Raw genomic sequence first — 16,671 nt, forward strand, 5'->3', positions numbered from 1 at the left:
AGCAGTACCCTCTCTCCCTCACAACAGACATGGCCCCCCTTCCCCCCCAGGCAGTGCCCCCCTTACCCTCCAGGCAGTGCCCCCCTTCCCCTCCAGGCAGTGCCCGCCTTCCCCTCCAGGCAGTGCCCGCCTTCCCCTCCAGGCAGTGCCCCGCCTTCCCCTCATTCAGTGCCTACCTCCCCCGAGGCAGTACCTCTTTCCCCCCTCCTCCCCTGGCAGTGCCCCCTCCCTTCCCCCTGGCAGTGCCCCTTTTCCCCCTCCTCTCCCCAGGCAGTGCCCCTACCTCCTCCCCTGGCAGTGCACCTCGTCCCCAGGCAGTGCCCCTCCCCCTCCCCCCCAGACAGGGCCTCCTCCCCAGGCAGTGCCCCTCCCCCTCCCCAGGCAGTGCCCCACGCTACTCCCCCCAGGCAGGACCCCCCTCCCACCTCCCCAGGCAGTGCCCCCCTCCCTCCCCAGGCAGTGCCCCTCCCACCTCCCCAGGCAGTGCCCCTCCCACCTCCCCAGGCAGTGCCCCGCCCCCCTCCCCAGGCAGTGCCCCTCCCCCCTCCCCAGGCAGTGCCCCCTCCCCCCCAAGGCAGTGCCCCTCCCCCCAAGCAGTGCCCCTCCCCCAAGGCAGTGCCCCTCCCTCCTCCCCTGGCAGTGCCCCTCCCCCAGGCAGTGCCCCTCCCCCAGGCTGTGCCCCTCCCCCCAGGCAGTGCCCCTCCCCCAGGCAGTGCCCCTCCCCCAGGCAGTGCCCCTCCCTCCTCACCCAGGCAGTGCCTCTCCCCAGGCAGTGCCCCTCCCTCCCCCGGCAGTGCCCCTCCCTCCCCCAGGCAGTGCCCCTCCCTCCCCCAGGCAGTGCCACTCCCTCCCCCAGGCAGTGCCACTCCCTCCCACCCCAGGCAGTGCCACTCCCTCCCACCCCAGGCAGTGCCACTCCCTCCCACCCCAGGCAGTGCCACTCCTCCCACCCCAGGCCAGTGCCACTCCCTCCCACCCCAGGCAGTGCCACTCCCTCCCACCCCAGGCAGTGCCTCCCTCCCACCCAGGCAGTGCCCCTCCCTCCCCAAGGCAGTGCCTCTCCCCCAGGCAGTGCCCCTCCCTCCTCCCCCAGGCAGTGCCCCTCCCTCCCCCAGGCAGTAAAAGCAGTGCCCCTCCCTCCCACCCCAGGCAGTGCCCCTCCCTCCCACCCCAGGCAGTGCCTCTCCCTCCCCAGGCAGTGCCCCTCCCTCCCACCCCAGGCAGTGCCCCTCCCTTCCCTGGCAGTGCCCCCTCCCTTCCCTGGCAGTGCCCCTCCCTCCCCAGGCAGTGCCCTCCCTCCCACCCCAGGCAGTGCCCCCTCCCTCCCCCAGGCAGTAAAGGCAGTGCCCCTCCCTCCCACCCCAGGGAAGTGCCCCTCCCTCCCACCCCAGGCAGTGCCCCTCCCTCCCCCAGGCAGTAAAGGCAGTGCCCCCTCCCTCCCACCCCAGGAAGTGCCCCTCCCTCCCACCCCAGGCAGTGCCCCTCCCTCCCACCCCAGGCAGTGCCCCTCCCTCCCCTGGCAGTGCCCGTGGGTACCCCTCAGGAGCTGTTTGATGTCGGGTGCCTGGCGTGGGTCGTGGTGAACTGATTGACGATATCCAGCGCGGTCTGATTGTATGTATTCCGAATATTCACGTCCACCCCGTTCTGTGAGAGGGGGACAGAGCGTGGTCAGACCCCCAAACACAGCCCCCCTCCCCTCCCTCCTCCCTCCCTCCCACCCCCCTCTGTGCCCCCCCTCACCTCTAGCAGCAGTTTGACAGCCTTGGTTTTGCCGCACAGCGCCGCTTCGTGCAGGGCAGTGCCCATCTTGGTCACCTCGGTTAATCTCGATGCCGACTCCAGGAGAAGCCTGTGTGGGGGAGGGAATCAGAGGCAGTGCCGCCCCATACCCTGCGCCCCCCCGTACACTGTGTCCCCCTCATACCCTGTGCCCCCCTCATACCCTGTGCCCCCATATACTGTGCCATCCCGTACCCTGTGCCCCCTGTAACACTGTGCCTCCCCGTACACTGCCCCCATACCCTGTGCCCCCCCTCACCACCATAAACTATGTCCCCCATACCCTGGCCCCCCCATACTCTGTCCCCCCTCCCCTCATACCCTGTGCCCCCCCATACCCTGCGCCCCCCCCCCCTTCACCGGGACCTCTGCGGACAGGGAGTATGACAGAAGCACCTACCTGATGACCTCACAGTGCCCGTTCTTGGCTGCCAGGTGCAGGGGGGTAGTAAAATTGGGGTCTGTGGGGTCCTTTGAGTACCCCCTCAAGGAGAGAGACACACAGGTGACTGTTCAACAGCAGCTGCACAACCTGGGGGAGGGCAGATGGGGGAGAGCAGATGGGGGAGAGATGATGAGATCATGTAAGGCAGGGGAGAGGAAGGTGGTGTGTGTATGTGCGTATGTGTGGGGGGTAGGGGGTGTGTGTATGTGTGAGGGTAGGGTGTGTGTGTGTGTGTGTGTGTATGTGTGGGGGTAGGGATGTGTGTGTACTGTGTGGGGGGGTAGTAGTGGTGTGTGTGGGGTGGGGGGGAGTGGTGTGGAAGTGTTGTGTGGGTGGGGGTGGTGGTACCGGTGTGTGGGGGGGGGAGTGGTGTGGTAGTGGGTGTGTGTGTGGGGGGGGGGGAGTGGTGTGTGTGTGTGTGTGTGTGGTAGGGGTGTGTGTGTGTGTGTGTGTGTTGTGTGTGTGTGTGTGTGTGTGTGTGTGTGGTGTGTGTGTGTGTGTGTGGTAGGGGTGTGTGTGTGTGTGTGTGTGGTAGGGGTGTTGTGTGTGTGTGTGTGTGTGTGTGGAAGGGGTGTGTGTGTGTGTGTGGTAGGGGTGTGTGTGTGTGTGGTAGGGTTGTGTGTGTGTGTGGTAGGGGTGTGTGTGTGTGTGGTAGGGGTGTGTGTGTGTGGTAGGGTGTGTGTGTGTGTGGTAGGGGGTGTGTGTGTGTGTAGTAGGGGTGTGTTAGGGGTGTGTGTGTGTGTGTGTGTGTGTGTGGTTAGGTGTGTGTATGTGTGTGGTAGGGGTGTGTGTGTGTGTGTGGTAGGGGTGTGTGTGTGTGTGTGTGTGTGGTAGGTGTGTGTGTGTGTGTGGTAGGGGTGTGTGTGTGTGTGTGGTAGGGGTGTGTTAGGGGTGTGTGTGTGTGTGTGTGTGTGTGTGTGTGTGTGTGGTAGGGGTGTGTGTGTGTGTGTGTGTGTGGTAGGGGTGTGTGTGTGTGGTTGGGTGTGGGGTGTGGGTGTGTGTGTGTGGTAGGGGTGTGTGTGTGTGTGGTAGGGGTAGGGGTGTGGGTGTGGTAGGGGTGTGGGTGTGGTGTGTGTGTGTGTGTGTGTGTGTGTGTGTTAGGTGTGTGTTAGGTGTGTGTTAGGGGTGTGTGTGTGTATGTGTGGGGGGGTAGTAGTGGTGTGTGTGGGGCGGGGGGGAGTGGTGTGTAGTGGTGTGTGGGGGGGGGGGGGTACCGGGAGTGTGTGGGGGGGAGGTGTGTGTGTAAGTGTGTGGGGGGGGGGGTACCGGTGTGTGTGTGTGTGGGGGGGGGGGGGGACCGGAGTGTGCGGGGGGGAGTGGTGTGGCCCCCCAGTACCTTCACTCTCCCAAACTCGCAGGCCAGGTCCAGTGGGGTTTTTCGGGCTTGCTTACATGGCACGGGTTGGACTGTGCTGGAGGAGCGTCTCACACTGTGTGGGGGGGGGGAGAGGAGGGGGAGAGTGGGAGAGGAGGGGGGGAGGGGAAGAGGAGGGGGGAGGGGTCACACTGTGTTACAAAGTCTGGGTTTATACAGAAGATCACACTTTAAAAATACTTTCTAATTGTCTAACGCTTTCAGGAGAAGAAGTGCCGGCTCCATTGAAATGATTGCGATATCATCCGGAGACCCACACGTCCGTCCGGAGACCCAACGTCCGTCCGGAGACCCAACGTCCATCAGGGGAACCCAACGTCCGTCCGGAGACCCAACGTCTGTCCGGGGAACCCAACGTCCGTCCGGGGAACCCAACGTCCGTCCGGGGAACCCAACGTCTATCCGGGGAACCCAACGTCTGTCCGGAGACCCAACGTCCGTCCGGGGAACCAACGTCCGTCCGGGGAACCCAACGTCCGTCCGGGGAACCCAACGTCCGTCCGGAGACCCAACGTCTGTCCGGGGGGACCCAACGTCTGTCCGGGGGAACCCAACGTCTGTCCGGGGGAACCCAACGTCTGTCCCGGGGAACCCAACGTCTGTCCGGGGAACCCAACGACGGTCCGGGGAACCCAACGTCTGTCCGGGGAACCCAACGTCTGTCCGGGGAACCCAACGTCTGTCCGGGGAACCCAACGTCGGTCCGGGGAACCCAACGTCGGTCCGGGGAACCCAACGGCGGTCCGGGGAACCCAACGTCGGTCCGGGGAACCCAACGTCGGTCCGGGGAACCCAACGTCGGTCCGGGGAACCCAACGTCGGTCCGGGGAACCCAACGTCTGTCCGGGGAACCCAACGTCTGTCCGGGGAACCCAACGTCTGTCCGGGGAACCCAACGTCTGTCCGGGGAACCCAACGTCTGTCCGGGGAACCCAACGTCTGTCCGGGGAACCCAACGTCTGTCCGGGGAACCCAACGTCTGTCCGGGGAACCCAACGTCTGTCCGGGGAACCCAACGTCTGTCCGGGGAACCCAACGTCTGTCCGGGGAACCCAACGTCTGTCCGGGGAACCCAACGTCTGTCCGGGGAACCCAACGTCTGTCCGGGGAACCCAAAGTCTGTCCGGGAACCCAACGTCTGTCGGGGGAACCCAACGTCGGTCCGGAGACCCAACGTCTGTGTCCGGAGAACTCTGTCCCAGAGACCCAACGTCTGTGTCCGGAGAACTCTGTCCGGAGACCCAACCAGGAGACCCAACGTCTGCCCGGAGACCCAAAACGTCTGTCCGGAGACCCAACGACGGTCCGAGAACGTCTGTCCCATTAAGCAGGGAATTCCCAGCCCATCTGGCAGAGAAAGCGCTCAGCCATACGCCGCCTGCTCCCGTCTGCGTGCAGATATACGCCCCCTTTCCTATTGCCCGATACTCACCACCTCATAGTGTCCATACTGCGCGGCCAGGTGTAGGGGGGTCTGCCCATCGTGGGACGCGGCGTTGGCGCTGGCAGCGGCTCGGAGCAGGATACACACGGGCTCCGGCCACCCTTGCCACGCCGCATAGTGCAAGGGTCGCATCCCTGCGTGGCAGAGGGGGAGAGCCTGTTACTGAGCAGCATGGCTATCTGCCAGGGGGGTGCACGGCTATCTCTCACTGCTCCTCTCTGTCAGATACACGGCTATCTCTCACAGTCACGTGCACGGCTATCTCTCACAGTCACGTGCACGGCTATCTCTCACTGTCACATGCACGGCTATCTCTCACTGTCACGTGCACGGCTATCTCCCACAGTCAGATACACGGCTATCTCCCACAGTCAGATACACGGCTATCTCCCACTGTCATATACACGGCTATCTCTCCCTGCTCCTCTCTCAGTCAGATACACGGCTATCTCTCACTGCTCCTCTCTCAGTCAGATACACGGCTATCTCCCACAGTAAGATACACGGCTATCTCTCACTGTCACGGCTATCTCCCACAGTCAGATACACGGCTATCTCTCACTGCTCCTCTCTCAGTCAGATACACGGCTATCTCTCACTGCTCCTCTCTCAGTCAGATACACGGCTATCTCTCACTGTCACGGCTATCTCTCACCGTTGCCGTCCTTGATATCCACGGCGGCCTGCGTCTCCAGCAGCAGGAGGAGGAGCTCCGTGCCGCCGCTGAGCGCAGCGTGATGTAACGCCGAAAACCTGCGGGAGACGAGCAGCAGCTGAATGCGCCGGGGGTTAATACAGCGCGGCGTGCCGGGGGGTTAATACAGCGGGACGCGGTGTGCCGGGGGTTAATACAGCGGGGCGCAGCGTGCCAGGGGTTAATACAGCGGGGCGCGGTGTGCCGGGGGTTAATACAGCGGGGCGCAGCGTGCCAGGGGTTAATACAGCGGGGCGCGGCGTGCCGGGGGTTAATACAGCGCGGCGTGCCGGGGGTTAATACAGCGGAGCGCAGCGTGCCGGGGGTTAATACAGCGCGGCGTTCCGGGGGTTAATACAGCGGGGCGCGGCGTGCCGGGGGTTAATACAGCGGGGCGCGGCGTGCCGGGGGTTAATACAGCGGGGCGCGGCGTGCCGGGGGTTAATACAGCGGGGCGCAGCGTGCCAGGGGTTAATACAGCGGGGCGCAGCATGCCGGGGGTTAATACAGCGGGGCGCGGCATGCCGGGGGTTAATACAGCGGGGCGCAGCGTGCCAGGGGTTAATACAGCGGGGCGCAGCATGCCGGGGGTTAATACAGCGGGGCGCGGCGTGCCGGGGGTTAATACAGCGGGGCGTGCCGGGGGTTAATACAGCGGGGCGCGGCGTGCCGGGGGTTAATACAGCGGGGCGCGGCGTGCCGGGGGTTAATACAGCGGGGCGCGGCGTGCCGGGGGTTAATACAGCGGGGCGCGGCGTGCCGGGGGTTAATACAGCGGGGCGCGGCGTGCCGGGGGTTAATACAGCGGGGCGCGGCGTGCCGGGGGTTAATACAGCGGGGCGCGGCGTGCCGGGGGTTAATACAGCGGGGCGCGGCGTGCCGGGGGTTAATACAGCGGGGCGCGGCGTGCCGGGGGTTAATACAGCGGGGCGCGGCGTGCCGGGGGTTAATACAGCGGGGCGGGGCGTGCCGGGGGTTAATACAGCGGGGCGGGGCGTGCCGGGGGTTAATACAGCGGGGCGCGGCGTGCCGGGGGTTAATACAGCGGGGCGCGGCGTGCCGGGGGTTAATACAGCGGGGCGCGGCGTGCCGGGGGTTAATACAGCGGGGCGCGGCGTGCCGGGGGTTAATACAGCGGGGCGCGGCGTGCCGGGGGTTAATACAGCGGGGCGCGGCGTGCCGGGGGTTAATACAGCGGGGCGCGGCGTGCCGGGGGTTAATACAGCGGGGTGTGCCGGGGGTTAATACAGCGGGGCATGCCGGGGGTTAATACAGCGGGGCGCGGCGTGCCGGGGGTTAATACAGTGGGGTGCGGCGTGCCGGGGGTTAATACAGCGGGGCGTGCCGGGGGTTAATACAGCGGGGCACGGCGTGCAGGGGGTTAATACAGTGGCCCTCTGCTGAGCTCTGGATTAGGGGGTTCAGGGCCTCACTCAATTTAGGGGTTCAGGGTCTCGGGCTCTGGATTAGGGGGTTCAAGATCTCTCGGGCTCTGGTTTCGGGGTTCAGGGTTTCTCGGGTCTCTCTGGGCTCTGCTATCGGGGTCCCTCTGGGCTATGGATTCGGGGTCCCTCTGGGCTCTGCTATCGGGGTCCCTCTGGGCTCTGGATTCGGGGTCCCTCTGGGCTCTGGATTTGGGGTCCCTCTGGGCTCTGGATTGGGGGTCTCTCTGGGCTCTGGATTCGGGGTCCCTCTGGGCTCTGGATTCGGGGTCTCTCTGGGCTCTGCTTTCGGGGTCTCTCTGGGCTCTGGGTCCCTCTGGGCTCTGCTTTCGGGGTCCCTCTGGGCTCTGCTTTCGGGGTCCCTCTGGGCTCTGGATTCGGGGTCCCTCTGGGCTCTGGATTCGGGGTCCCTCTGGGCTCTGGATTCGGGGTCCCTCTGGGCTCTGGATTCGGGGTCCCTCTGGGCTCTGGATTCGGGGTCCCTCTGGGCTCTGGATTCGGGGTCTCTCTGGGCTCTGCTTTCGGGGCCTCTCTGGATTCGGGGTCCCTCTGGGCTCTGCTTTCGGGGTCTCTCTGGGCTCTGCTTTCGGGGTCTCTCTGGATTCGGGGTTCGTGGTCCCTCCGGGCTCTGTTTTCGGGGTCTCTCTGGGCTCTGAATTCGGGGTCTCTCTGGGTGCCCTCATGCCCCAGTTGCTGCCATCTCAGCATCTCGTCTCAGTGCGGCCGGACACATTAGTCTGGGTATGAAAGGGCTCTGTGTCTCTCACCCCCCCCTCCTCTCCCCTCCTCCTCTTCCCCCACCCCCTCCATCAGCCCCCCTCACAGTACGCTGTATGTGAGAGAGACAGGGGAAGGGAGGGGGGACTGGGCACACACACACACACACACAGACAGAGACAGACAGACAGACAGACACACACACATACACACACAGATAGTGCCGCACGCTCACCCATCTGCATCCTGATGGTTTATGTTCAGTCTCTTGGTTGATCCCAGGAGCTCTGAAGAGAGACAGACATCTTACTATCACCCATACCCAATAGCGCTACATTACAAAGCAGTACCGAGTATAGACGCTCACTTCAGACTCTACCTACAGAACCACAGGCAAAAAAGTGTTGTTATATAGGACTGTATATCATGCCAAGTCAGTGTGACGATGGGGAGGGTTTGGCCCGGGATTAAAGGGGTTACACCCCAATTGGCCACCCTCTACCCTCACCTGGGAAGCAAGGGGTTAACTGGACTGAGGTCCAGTAATGTGTTTTTACCTCGCTTCAATATCCAAATGCTTATTCCCCTGTAAAAAATGTATTGTTTCTGGGCCAGTGTCTGCACCACACACACTGGGGCTTAAGGGGTTAATAAGCTACAGTTTAAGAAAATACAACTGTGGGGTGTCTTTTCAGAAAATCTGGGCTTCAAAAGGCTTGATTGAAGTTGGGTGTGAAAAGCAGAAGGGGTTTTTAGTGTACAGTATGTTAATACCTAATTTGCAGGCCAAGGGAATATTGCTAGAGACAGCTAGACCCAGGCTGGGACATTGGGTGTGAAATCTAACACCAGGTGACAAATGTCCACTACCCAGGGGTCCCTGCTTCAAAGAGATTTATTGATGGGGGCCAGGGGGCGGTTACCCAAGGAAAGATCAGAATGAGTGACCTTATTAAATATAAGAATATTATGAGATGTCCTCGGCTGAACATGCTAAGAGTTACATATGTGTATTCGTGGGACCAAGCCCCAACTAACGAATACAGACACCTGAGGTTTAACAGATACTAAGAGGCAGATATTAATATCTCTCTTAATTTTAGTATTACACGGTAATATTTAGTCTCATTGGGAGCGTCATGCGTGACGGAATGTATTAATATGTCTCGCGTGTCAGTAAGTACTACTGAACTGAAGTTATGAAGTTAGATAGGAAAAGCAGTTTGTAAACGTCCTTGGGTGGGAGGAGTTTTACTCTGAGGAAAACTGTCAACTTCACCACTGATTTATGAGAGGGGCTGGGTTTAGGTTGTGTTCAATGGGAAAGAATGGTATAAGAACCAGGCTCAGCCTATGGCTATTGTCTTTCATGTCTTTGGTGTCTTGATGATTATGAAGATTGCTGTATGAACTGCCAGTCCAGATATGACTGTTTCATCATTCCATTTTAAGTAAGTGTCCATATTTTGCCTGTTATTTGTATATCTCGTGTGTTCATCTTTATCAAGGAATAAATTATATTTTATCATATCTAAGTCTCGTCCCAGTTCAACCCAGTTATATATATTTTTTTTTGGTGTATTATTAATAGCCTGTCACAAAGCTCCCGTCACAGGCTTGCCCTACCCTGCGGAGCTTACACTCTAATCCCAGCGTGCAGGGATCCCCGCGCTGACCCACAGGGGCGCATCCCAGTCACACTTACTGGTTCCAGTCACCGAACAGAACAGGACCTGACCCATGCAACAGTCACCGGGACCCAGACTGGAGTCTGACACCTCCTGGGTCCCCTGTCCCCCTCCCTCGTCCCCCTCCCCCTCTTGTCCCCATGGTCTCCCTCCCCCCCTGGTGCCCCTTCCACCCCGAGCCCCCTCCCCACTGTAGAGGGAGAGGGGGTTGGCCCGGTATTAAAGGAGTTGCACTCCATATGGCCCCCCTGACCTCACCAGGGAGGCAAGGGGTTAACTGGACTGCGGTCCAGAAATGTGGCTTACACCTTGTCATGTCAGGAAACTGTATGTTCCCCTGTTCCCATGTTTCATTATAATCCTGTATTTTAAAGATGTTTTAAAGTGCATTTCTGTATCTCCAGTTCTGGAGGTCGCAGAGAGTTGATATTTGGCCAATATGTGGAGTCACTGAGGGCATTAAAAACTGGCAAATTTCGACCCCACCAGAATGGAACTTATTAATATGTGTAGATATTAAAGTATATATGTGGTATTTTGGATCTGCTCTGGAAATGCAGACCATCTGCTAGGCAAATAGGTCATGAAGGGCAGCCGGCTGATTGAGCCTAAGCACCGTGATCAAAAATTAACTGCCTGATTGTTTACACTAAGTACTAATCAACAGATCAAGTACTAATCAACAGACTCTGCCACTGTAATTGTTACCTGAGGCTGGAGAATCATCAAACTGGAGTGGTTTGTAAGTGTTATGTCTACACCTACAAACAATGCAGATACTTCATTTGATAGACTGGTCGTCGTCCCTGATCTAATTATGGGGCTAACCATAGAGTCCCAGTACACATGGGCTAATTAGCTGGGGGGCATGGGTTAATCTGTGTCTCCACGTTAGGGATTGGATACAGATAATTGTTCACCAATAGTCTGTATTCAATGTTAAGAATAGGGTTACACAGGTATATAAACTGTGTCAACCCTACAGTTTTTAGTTCTTCTTCTGATTCCATCTTGAATGTCACCGGATTGCTGGAGAATTGCTAGCTGATACTTCTCCATCCCCCAACCCTAAGTAAGTGTTACCTTCTTGTCTGTTAATTGTACTATATTGCTGTGTTCACCTTATTTAAGGAATAAATTATATTTTATTATATCTAAGCCACGTTCAGTTCAACCCAGATATTTGGTTAAAACAGGTGATGGTGATATTAAACTAAACTAAAGCATATACTGAAGCGCTCAACCTATTAACCTAACAGATATTTGGTGTTCATTATATCTTGTCATAAGCTACCGTGACACCCACCCCATCCCGCTCTCTCCCCCCTTCCATCTCCAGCTCTCTCCCCAGTCCCCCTCCCTCCTCCCACTCTCTCTCACCCCCCACTCTCTCCCCCTCCCTCGTCCCCCTCCCCCTCTTGTCCCCATGGTCTCCCTCCCTCTCCCTCCCCCCATGGTCCCCCTCCCACCCCCCGTCCCCCTTCACCCCATCCCGCTCTCTCCCCCCGTCCCCCTCCCACGCTCTCTCACCCCCCCCCGCTCTCTTACACCGCGGGGGGCTCTGGCAGGGAAGGGGTTACACTGCGGGGGCTCTGGCAGGGAAGGGGTTACACTGCGGGGCTCTCTGGCAGGGAAGGGGTTACACTGCGGGGCTCTCTGGCAGGGAAGGGGTTACACTGCGGGGCTCTCTGGCAGGGAAGGGGTTACTCTGCGGGGGGCTCTGGCAGGGAAGGGGTTACACTGCGGGGCTCTCTGGCAGGGAAGGGGTTACACTGCGGGGGCCCCTGGCAGGGAAGGGGTTACTCTGCGGGGCACTCTGGCAGGGAAGGGGTTACACTGCGGGGGGCTCTGGCAGGGAAGGGGTTACACTGCGGGGGGCTCTGGCAGGGAAGGGGTTACACGGCGGGGGGCTCTGGCAGGGAAGGGGTTACACTGCGGGGGGCTCTGGATGGGGGGGGGGTGCCCGGGCTCTGGATGGGGGATGCAGGGCCCTGGATGGGGGGGGGGGGCAGGGGTGCAGGGCTTTGGACGGGGAGTGCAGGGCTCTAGTGGGGGGGGGGGGGGTGCAGGGCTCTGGAATCGGGGGGGAGTGCAGGGCTCTGGATGGGGGGGTGCAGGGTTCTGGATGGGGATGGGGGTGCCCGAGCACTGGATGGGGGGGGGCCTTGGATGGGGGATACAGGGTTCTTGCTCAGACACACCGTCCTTCAGGACCAGTTCCTTCACATTCCTCTACATGCAGAATCCTGCAGCACTGGGAGGGACAGACAGACATGCACACAGCACATCCCCCCGCAGCAGCACAGGAGGGGGAGAGAGGGGGGAGAAGGGGGGGGAGAGAGGAGGGAGAAGGGGGGGAGAGAGGAGGGAGAAGGGGGGGGAGAGAGGAGGGAGAAGGGGGGGGGAGAGGAGGGATTGGGGGGGGGGAGAGGAGGGATTGGGGGGGGAGAGGAGGGATTGGGGGGGAGAGGAGGGATTGAGGGGGGGAGAGGAGGGATTGGGGGGGGGAGAGGAGGGATTGGGGGGGGGAGAGGAGGGATTGGGGGGGAGAGGAGGGATTGGGGGGGAGAGGAGGGATTGAGGGGGGGAGAGGAGGGATTGGGGGGGGGAGAGGAGGGATTGGGGGGGGGAGAGGAGGGATTTGGGGGGGGGAAAGGAGGGATTGGGGGGGAGAGGAGGCGGAGATTGTGGGGGAGAAGGGGCGGAGATTGTGGGGGAGAAGGGGCGGAGATTGTGGGGGAGAGGTGGGGATTGGGGTGGAGAGATTGCAGGGAGAGGTGGGGATTGGGGGGAAGAGATTGCAGGGAGAGGTGGGGATTGGGGGGAAGAGATTGCAGGGAGAGGTGGGGATTGGGGGGAAGAGATTGCAGGGAGAGGTGGGGATTGGGGGGAAGAGATTGCAGGGAGAGGTGGGGATTGGGGGGAAGAGATTGCAGGGAGAGGTGGGGATTGGGGGGAAGAGATTGCAGGGAGAGGTGGGGATTGGGGGGAAGAGATTGCAGGGAGAGGTGGGGATTGGGGGGAAGAGATTGCAGGGAGAGGTGGGGATTGGGGGGAAGAGATTGCAGGGAGAGGTGGGGATTGGGGGGAAGAGATTGCAGGGAGAGGTGGGGGTTGGGGGGAAAAGATTGCAGGGAGAGGTGGGGGTTGGGGGGGAAGAGATTGCAGGGAGAGGTGGGGATTGGGGGGGAGAGATTGCAGGGAGAGGTGGGGATTGGGGGGGAGAGATTGCAGGGAGAGGTGGGGATTGGGGGGGAGAGATTGCAGGGAGAGGTGGGGATTGGGGGGGAGAGATTGCAGGGAGAGGTGGGGATTGGGGGGAAGAGATTGCAGGGAGAGGTGGGGATTGGGGGGGAGAGATTGCAGGGAGAGGTGGGGATTGGGGGGGAGAGATTGCAGGGAGAGGTGGGGATTGGGGGGGAGAGATTGCAGGGAGAGGTGGGGATTGGGAGGATGGGGGGGGGGGGGCTGCTGGCAGAGGAAGATTATCTGAACTGCAATAGTGACCCGACCGGCACTATCATAGTTTGATGATTAAATCCCCGAGACACATCGCAGACAGTGAGACAAAGGAACATAGAGACAGAGACAGGCCGCGAGACAGTCAGACACAGAGACAGGCCGCGAGACAGTCAGACACAGAGACAGGCCGCGAGACAGTCAGACACAGAGACAGGCCGCGAGACAGTCAGACACAGAGACAGGCCGCGAGACAGTCAGACACACAGACAGGCCGCGAGACAGTCAGACACAGAGACAGGCCGCGAGACAGTGAGACACACAGACAGGCCGCGAGACAGTGAGACACACAGACAGGCCGCGAGACAGTCAGACACAGAGACAGGCCGCGAGACAGTCAGACACACAGACAGGCCGCGAGACAGTCAGACACAGAGACAGGCCGCGAGACAGTCAGACACGGAGACAGGCCGCGAGACAGTCAGACACGGAGACAGGCCGCGAGACAGTCAGACACGGAGACAGGCCGCGAGACAGTCAGACACAGAGACAGGCCGCGAGACAGTGAGACACACAGACAGGCCGCGAGACAGTGAGACACACAGACAGGCCGCGAGACAGTCAGACACGGAGACAGGCCGCGAGACAGTCAGACACAGAGACAGGCCGCGAGACAGTGAGACACACAGACAGGCCTCGAGACAGTGAGACACACAGACAGGCCGCGAGACAGTCAGACACAGAGACAGGCCGCGAGACAGTGAGACACACAGACAGGCCGCGAGACAGTCAGACACAGAGACAGGCCGCGAGACAGTCAGACACGGAGACAGGCCGCGAGACAGTCAGACACAGAGACAGGCCGCGAGACAGTCAGACACGGAGACAGGCCGCGAGACAGTCAGACACAGAGACAGGCCGCGAGACAGTGAGACACACAGACAGGCCGCGAGACAGTGAGACACACAGACAGGCCGCGAGACAGTCAGACACAGAGACAGGCCGCGAGACAGTGAGACACACAGACAGGCCGCGAGACAGTGAGACACACAGACAGGCCGCGAGACAGTGAGACACACAGACAGGCCGCGAGACAGTCAGACACGGAGACAGGCCGCGAGACAGTCAGACACGGAGACAGGCCGCGAGACAGTCAGACACACAGACAGGCCGCGAGACAGTCAGACAGAGAGACAGGCCACGAGACAGTGAGACACACAGACAGGCCGCGAGACAGTCAGACACAGAGACAGGCCGCGAGACAGTGAGACACACAGACAGGCCGCGAGACAGTCAGACACAGAGACAGGCCGCGAGACAGTCAGACACACAGACAGGCCGCGAGACAGTCAGACACACAGACAGGCCGCGAGACAGTGAGACACGGAGACAGGCCGCGAGACAGTCAGACACGGAGACAGGCCGCGAGACAGTCAGACACACAGACAGGCCGCGAGACAGTCAGACACACAGAGACAGGCCGCGAGACAGTCAGACACACAGACAGGCGCGAGACAGTCAGACACACAGACAGGCCGCGAAACAGTCAGACACACAAACAGGCCGCGAGACAGTCAGACACACAGAGACAGGCCGCGAGACAGTCAGACACACAGACAGGCCGCGAGACAGTCAGACACAGAGACAGGCCGCGAGACAGTCAGACACGGAGACAGGCCGCGAGACAGTCAGACACGGAGACAGGCCGCGAGACAGTGAGACACACAGACAGGCCGCGAGACAGTCAGACACAGAGACAGGCCGCGAGACAGTCAGACACAGAGACAGGCCACGAGACAGTCAGACACAGAGACAGGCCGCGAGACAGTCAGACACACAGACAGGCTGCGAGACAGTCAGACACACAGAGATAGGCCGCGAGACAGTCAGACACACAGACAGGCCGCGAGACAGTCAGACACACAGACAGGCCGCGAGACAGTCAGACACAGAAATAGGCCGCGAGACAGTCAGACACACAGACAGGCCGCGAGACAGTCAGACACACAGACAGGCCGCAAGACAGTCAGACACACAGACAGGCCGCGAGATAGTCAGACACACAAACAGGCCGCGAGACAGTCAGACACACAGACAGGCCGCGAGACAGTCAGACACACAGACAGGCCGCGAGACAGTCAGACACACAGACAGGCCGCGAGACAGTCAGACACAGGCAGAGGAAGATGAGCGTTTCCTGGTTGGACGATGAGCACAGCCGCAGGTGAATATTTAACTTTTGCGTGCGGAGAAACCCAGCGGGAGTGAGGTCACTGTGTGTGTGTGTGTGAGAAAGACACTGTGTGTGTGTGTGTGTGTGTGTGTGTGTGTGTGTGTGTGTGTGTGAGAGACACTGTGTGTGTGTGTGGAGAGAGAGAGAGAAAGAGACTGTGTGCGAGAGAGAGAGAAAGAGACTGTACGCGAGAGAGAGAGAGAGACTGTGCGCGTGAGTGAGAGAAAGAGACTGTGCGCGAGAGAGAGAGAGAGAGAGAAAGAGTGTGCGCGCGAGAGAGAGAGAAAGAGTGTGCGCGCGAGAGAGAGAGAAAGAGTGTGCGCACGAGAGAGAGAAAGAGTGTGCGCGCGAGAGAGAGAGAGTGTGTGCGCGAGAGAGAGAGAAAGAGTGTGCGCGCGAGAGAGAGAGAGCGACTGTGCGTGCGAGAGAGAGACACTGCGCGAGAGAGAGACACACTGCACACGCGAGAGAGAGACACTGCGCGCGCGAGAGAGAGACACTGCGCGCGCGAGAGAGAGACACTGCGCGCGCGAGAGAGAGACACTGCGCGCGCGAGAGAGAGACACTGCGCGCGCGAGTGTGTCTCTGCGCGCGAGAGACACTGCGCGCACAAGAGACACTGCGCGCGCGAGAGAGACACTGCGCGCGCGAGAGTGTCTCTGCGCACGCGAGAGAGAGACACTGCGCGCGCGAGAGAGAGACACTGCGCGCGCGAGAGTGTCTCTGCGCGCGAGAGACACTGCGCGCGCGAGAGGGACACACCGCGCGCGAGAGACACTGTGCGCGCGAGAGTGTCTCTGCGCGCGAGAGACTGTGCGCGAGAGAGAGAAAGAGACTGCGCGAGAGAGAAAAAGAGACTGTGCGCGAGAGAGAAAAAGAGAGACTGTGCGCGAGAGAGAGAAAGAGAGACTGTGCGCGAGAGAGAGAAAGAGACTGTGCGCGAGAGAGAGAAAGAGAGACTGAGCGCGAGAGAGAGAAAGAGAGACTGTGCGCGAGAGAGAGAAAGAGAGACTGTGCGCGAGAGAGAGACTGTGCGCGAGAGAGAGACTGTGCGCGAGAGAGAGACTGTGCGCGAGAGAGAGACTGTGCGCGAGAGAGAGACTGTGCGCAAGAGAGAGACTGTGCGCGAGAGAGAGACTGTGCGCGAGAGAGAGACTGTGAGCGAGAGAGAGAAAGAGAGACTGTGCGCGAGAGAGAGAAAGAGAAACTGCGCGAGAGAGAGAGAAAGAAAAACTGCGCGAGAGAGAGAGAAACTGTGCGCGAGAGAGAGAGAGACTGTGCGCGAGAAAGAGAGACTGTGCGCGAGAGAGAGAAAGAGAAACTGTGCGCGAGAGAGAGAGAGACTGTGCGCGAGAGAGAGAAAGAGAGACTGTGCGCGAGAGAGAGAAAGAG

General features: G+C 60.3%; 1 protein-coding gene across 2 annotated transcripts in view; it reads right to left on the reverse strand.

Annotated features, from left to right (window-relative positions):
• Nucleotides 1-1,507: 1,507 nt before the first annotated feature.
• Nucleotides 1,508-16,671, reverse strand: part of LOC142481767 (caskin-2-like) — a 28,560-nt gene continuing 13,396 nt past the window's right edge. The window contains exons 2-8 of one of the 2 annotated variants that reach the window (XM_075582970.1): nucleotides 8,135-8,186; nucleotides 5,702-5,799; nucleotides 5,035-5,180; nucleotides 3,564-3,657; nucleotides 2,183-2,314; nucleotides 1,744-1,852; nucleotides 1,508-1,647 (exon numbers count right to left, since the gene is read on the reverse strand). In XM_075582970.1, coding sequence (XP_075439085.1) covers nucleotides 3,616-3,657; nucleotides 5,035-5,180; nucleotides 5,702-5,799; nucleotides 8,135-8,186 — 338 coding nt within the window. In that variant the 3' untranslated portion in view covers nucleotides 1,508-1,647; nucleotides 1,744-1,852; nucleotides 2,183-2,314; nucleotides 3,564-3,615. Of the gene's footprint in view, nucleotides 1,648-1,743; nucleotides 1,853-2,182; nucleotides 2,315-3,563; nucleotides 3,658-5,034; nucleotides 5,181-5,701; nucleotides 5,800-6,986; nucleotides 7,920-8,134; nucleotides 8,187-16,671 lie in introns of those variants that run through there. The other variant, XM_075582969.1, reaches the window with a different exon arrangement.

Source organism: Ascaphus truei, unplaced genomic scaffold (genome assembly GCF_040206685.1).
Source record: "Ascaphus truei isolate aAscTru1 unplaced genomic scaffold, aAscTru1.hap1 HAP1_SCAFFOLD_2815, whole genome shotgun sequence".
Taxonomy (NCBI): Eukaryota; Metazoa; Chordata; class Amphibia; order Anura; family Ascaphidae; genus Ascaphus; species Ascaphus truei.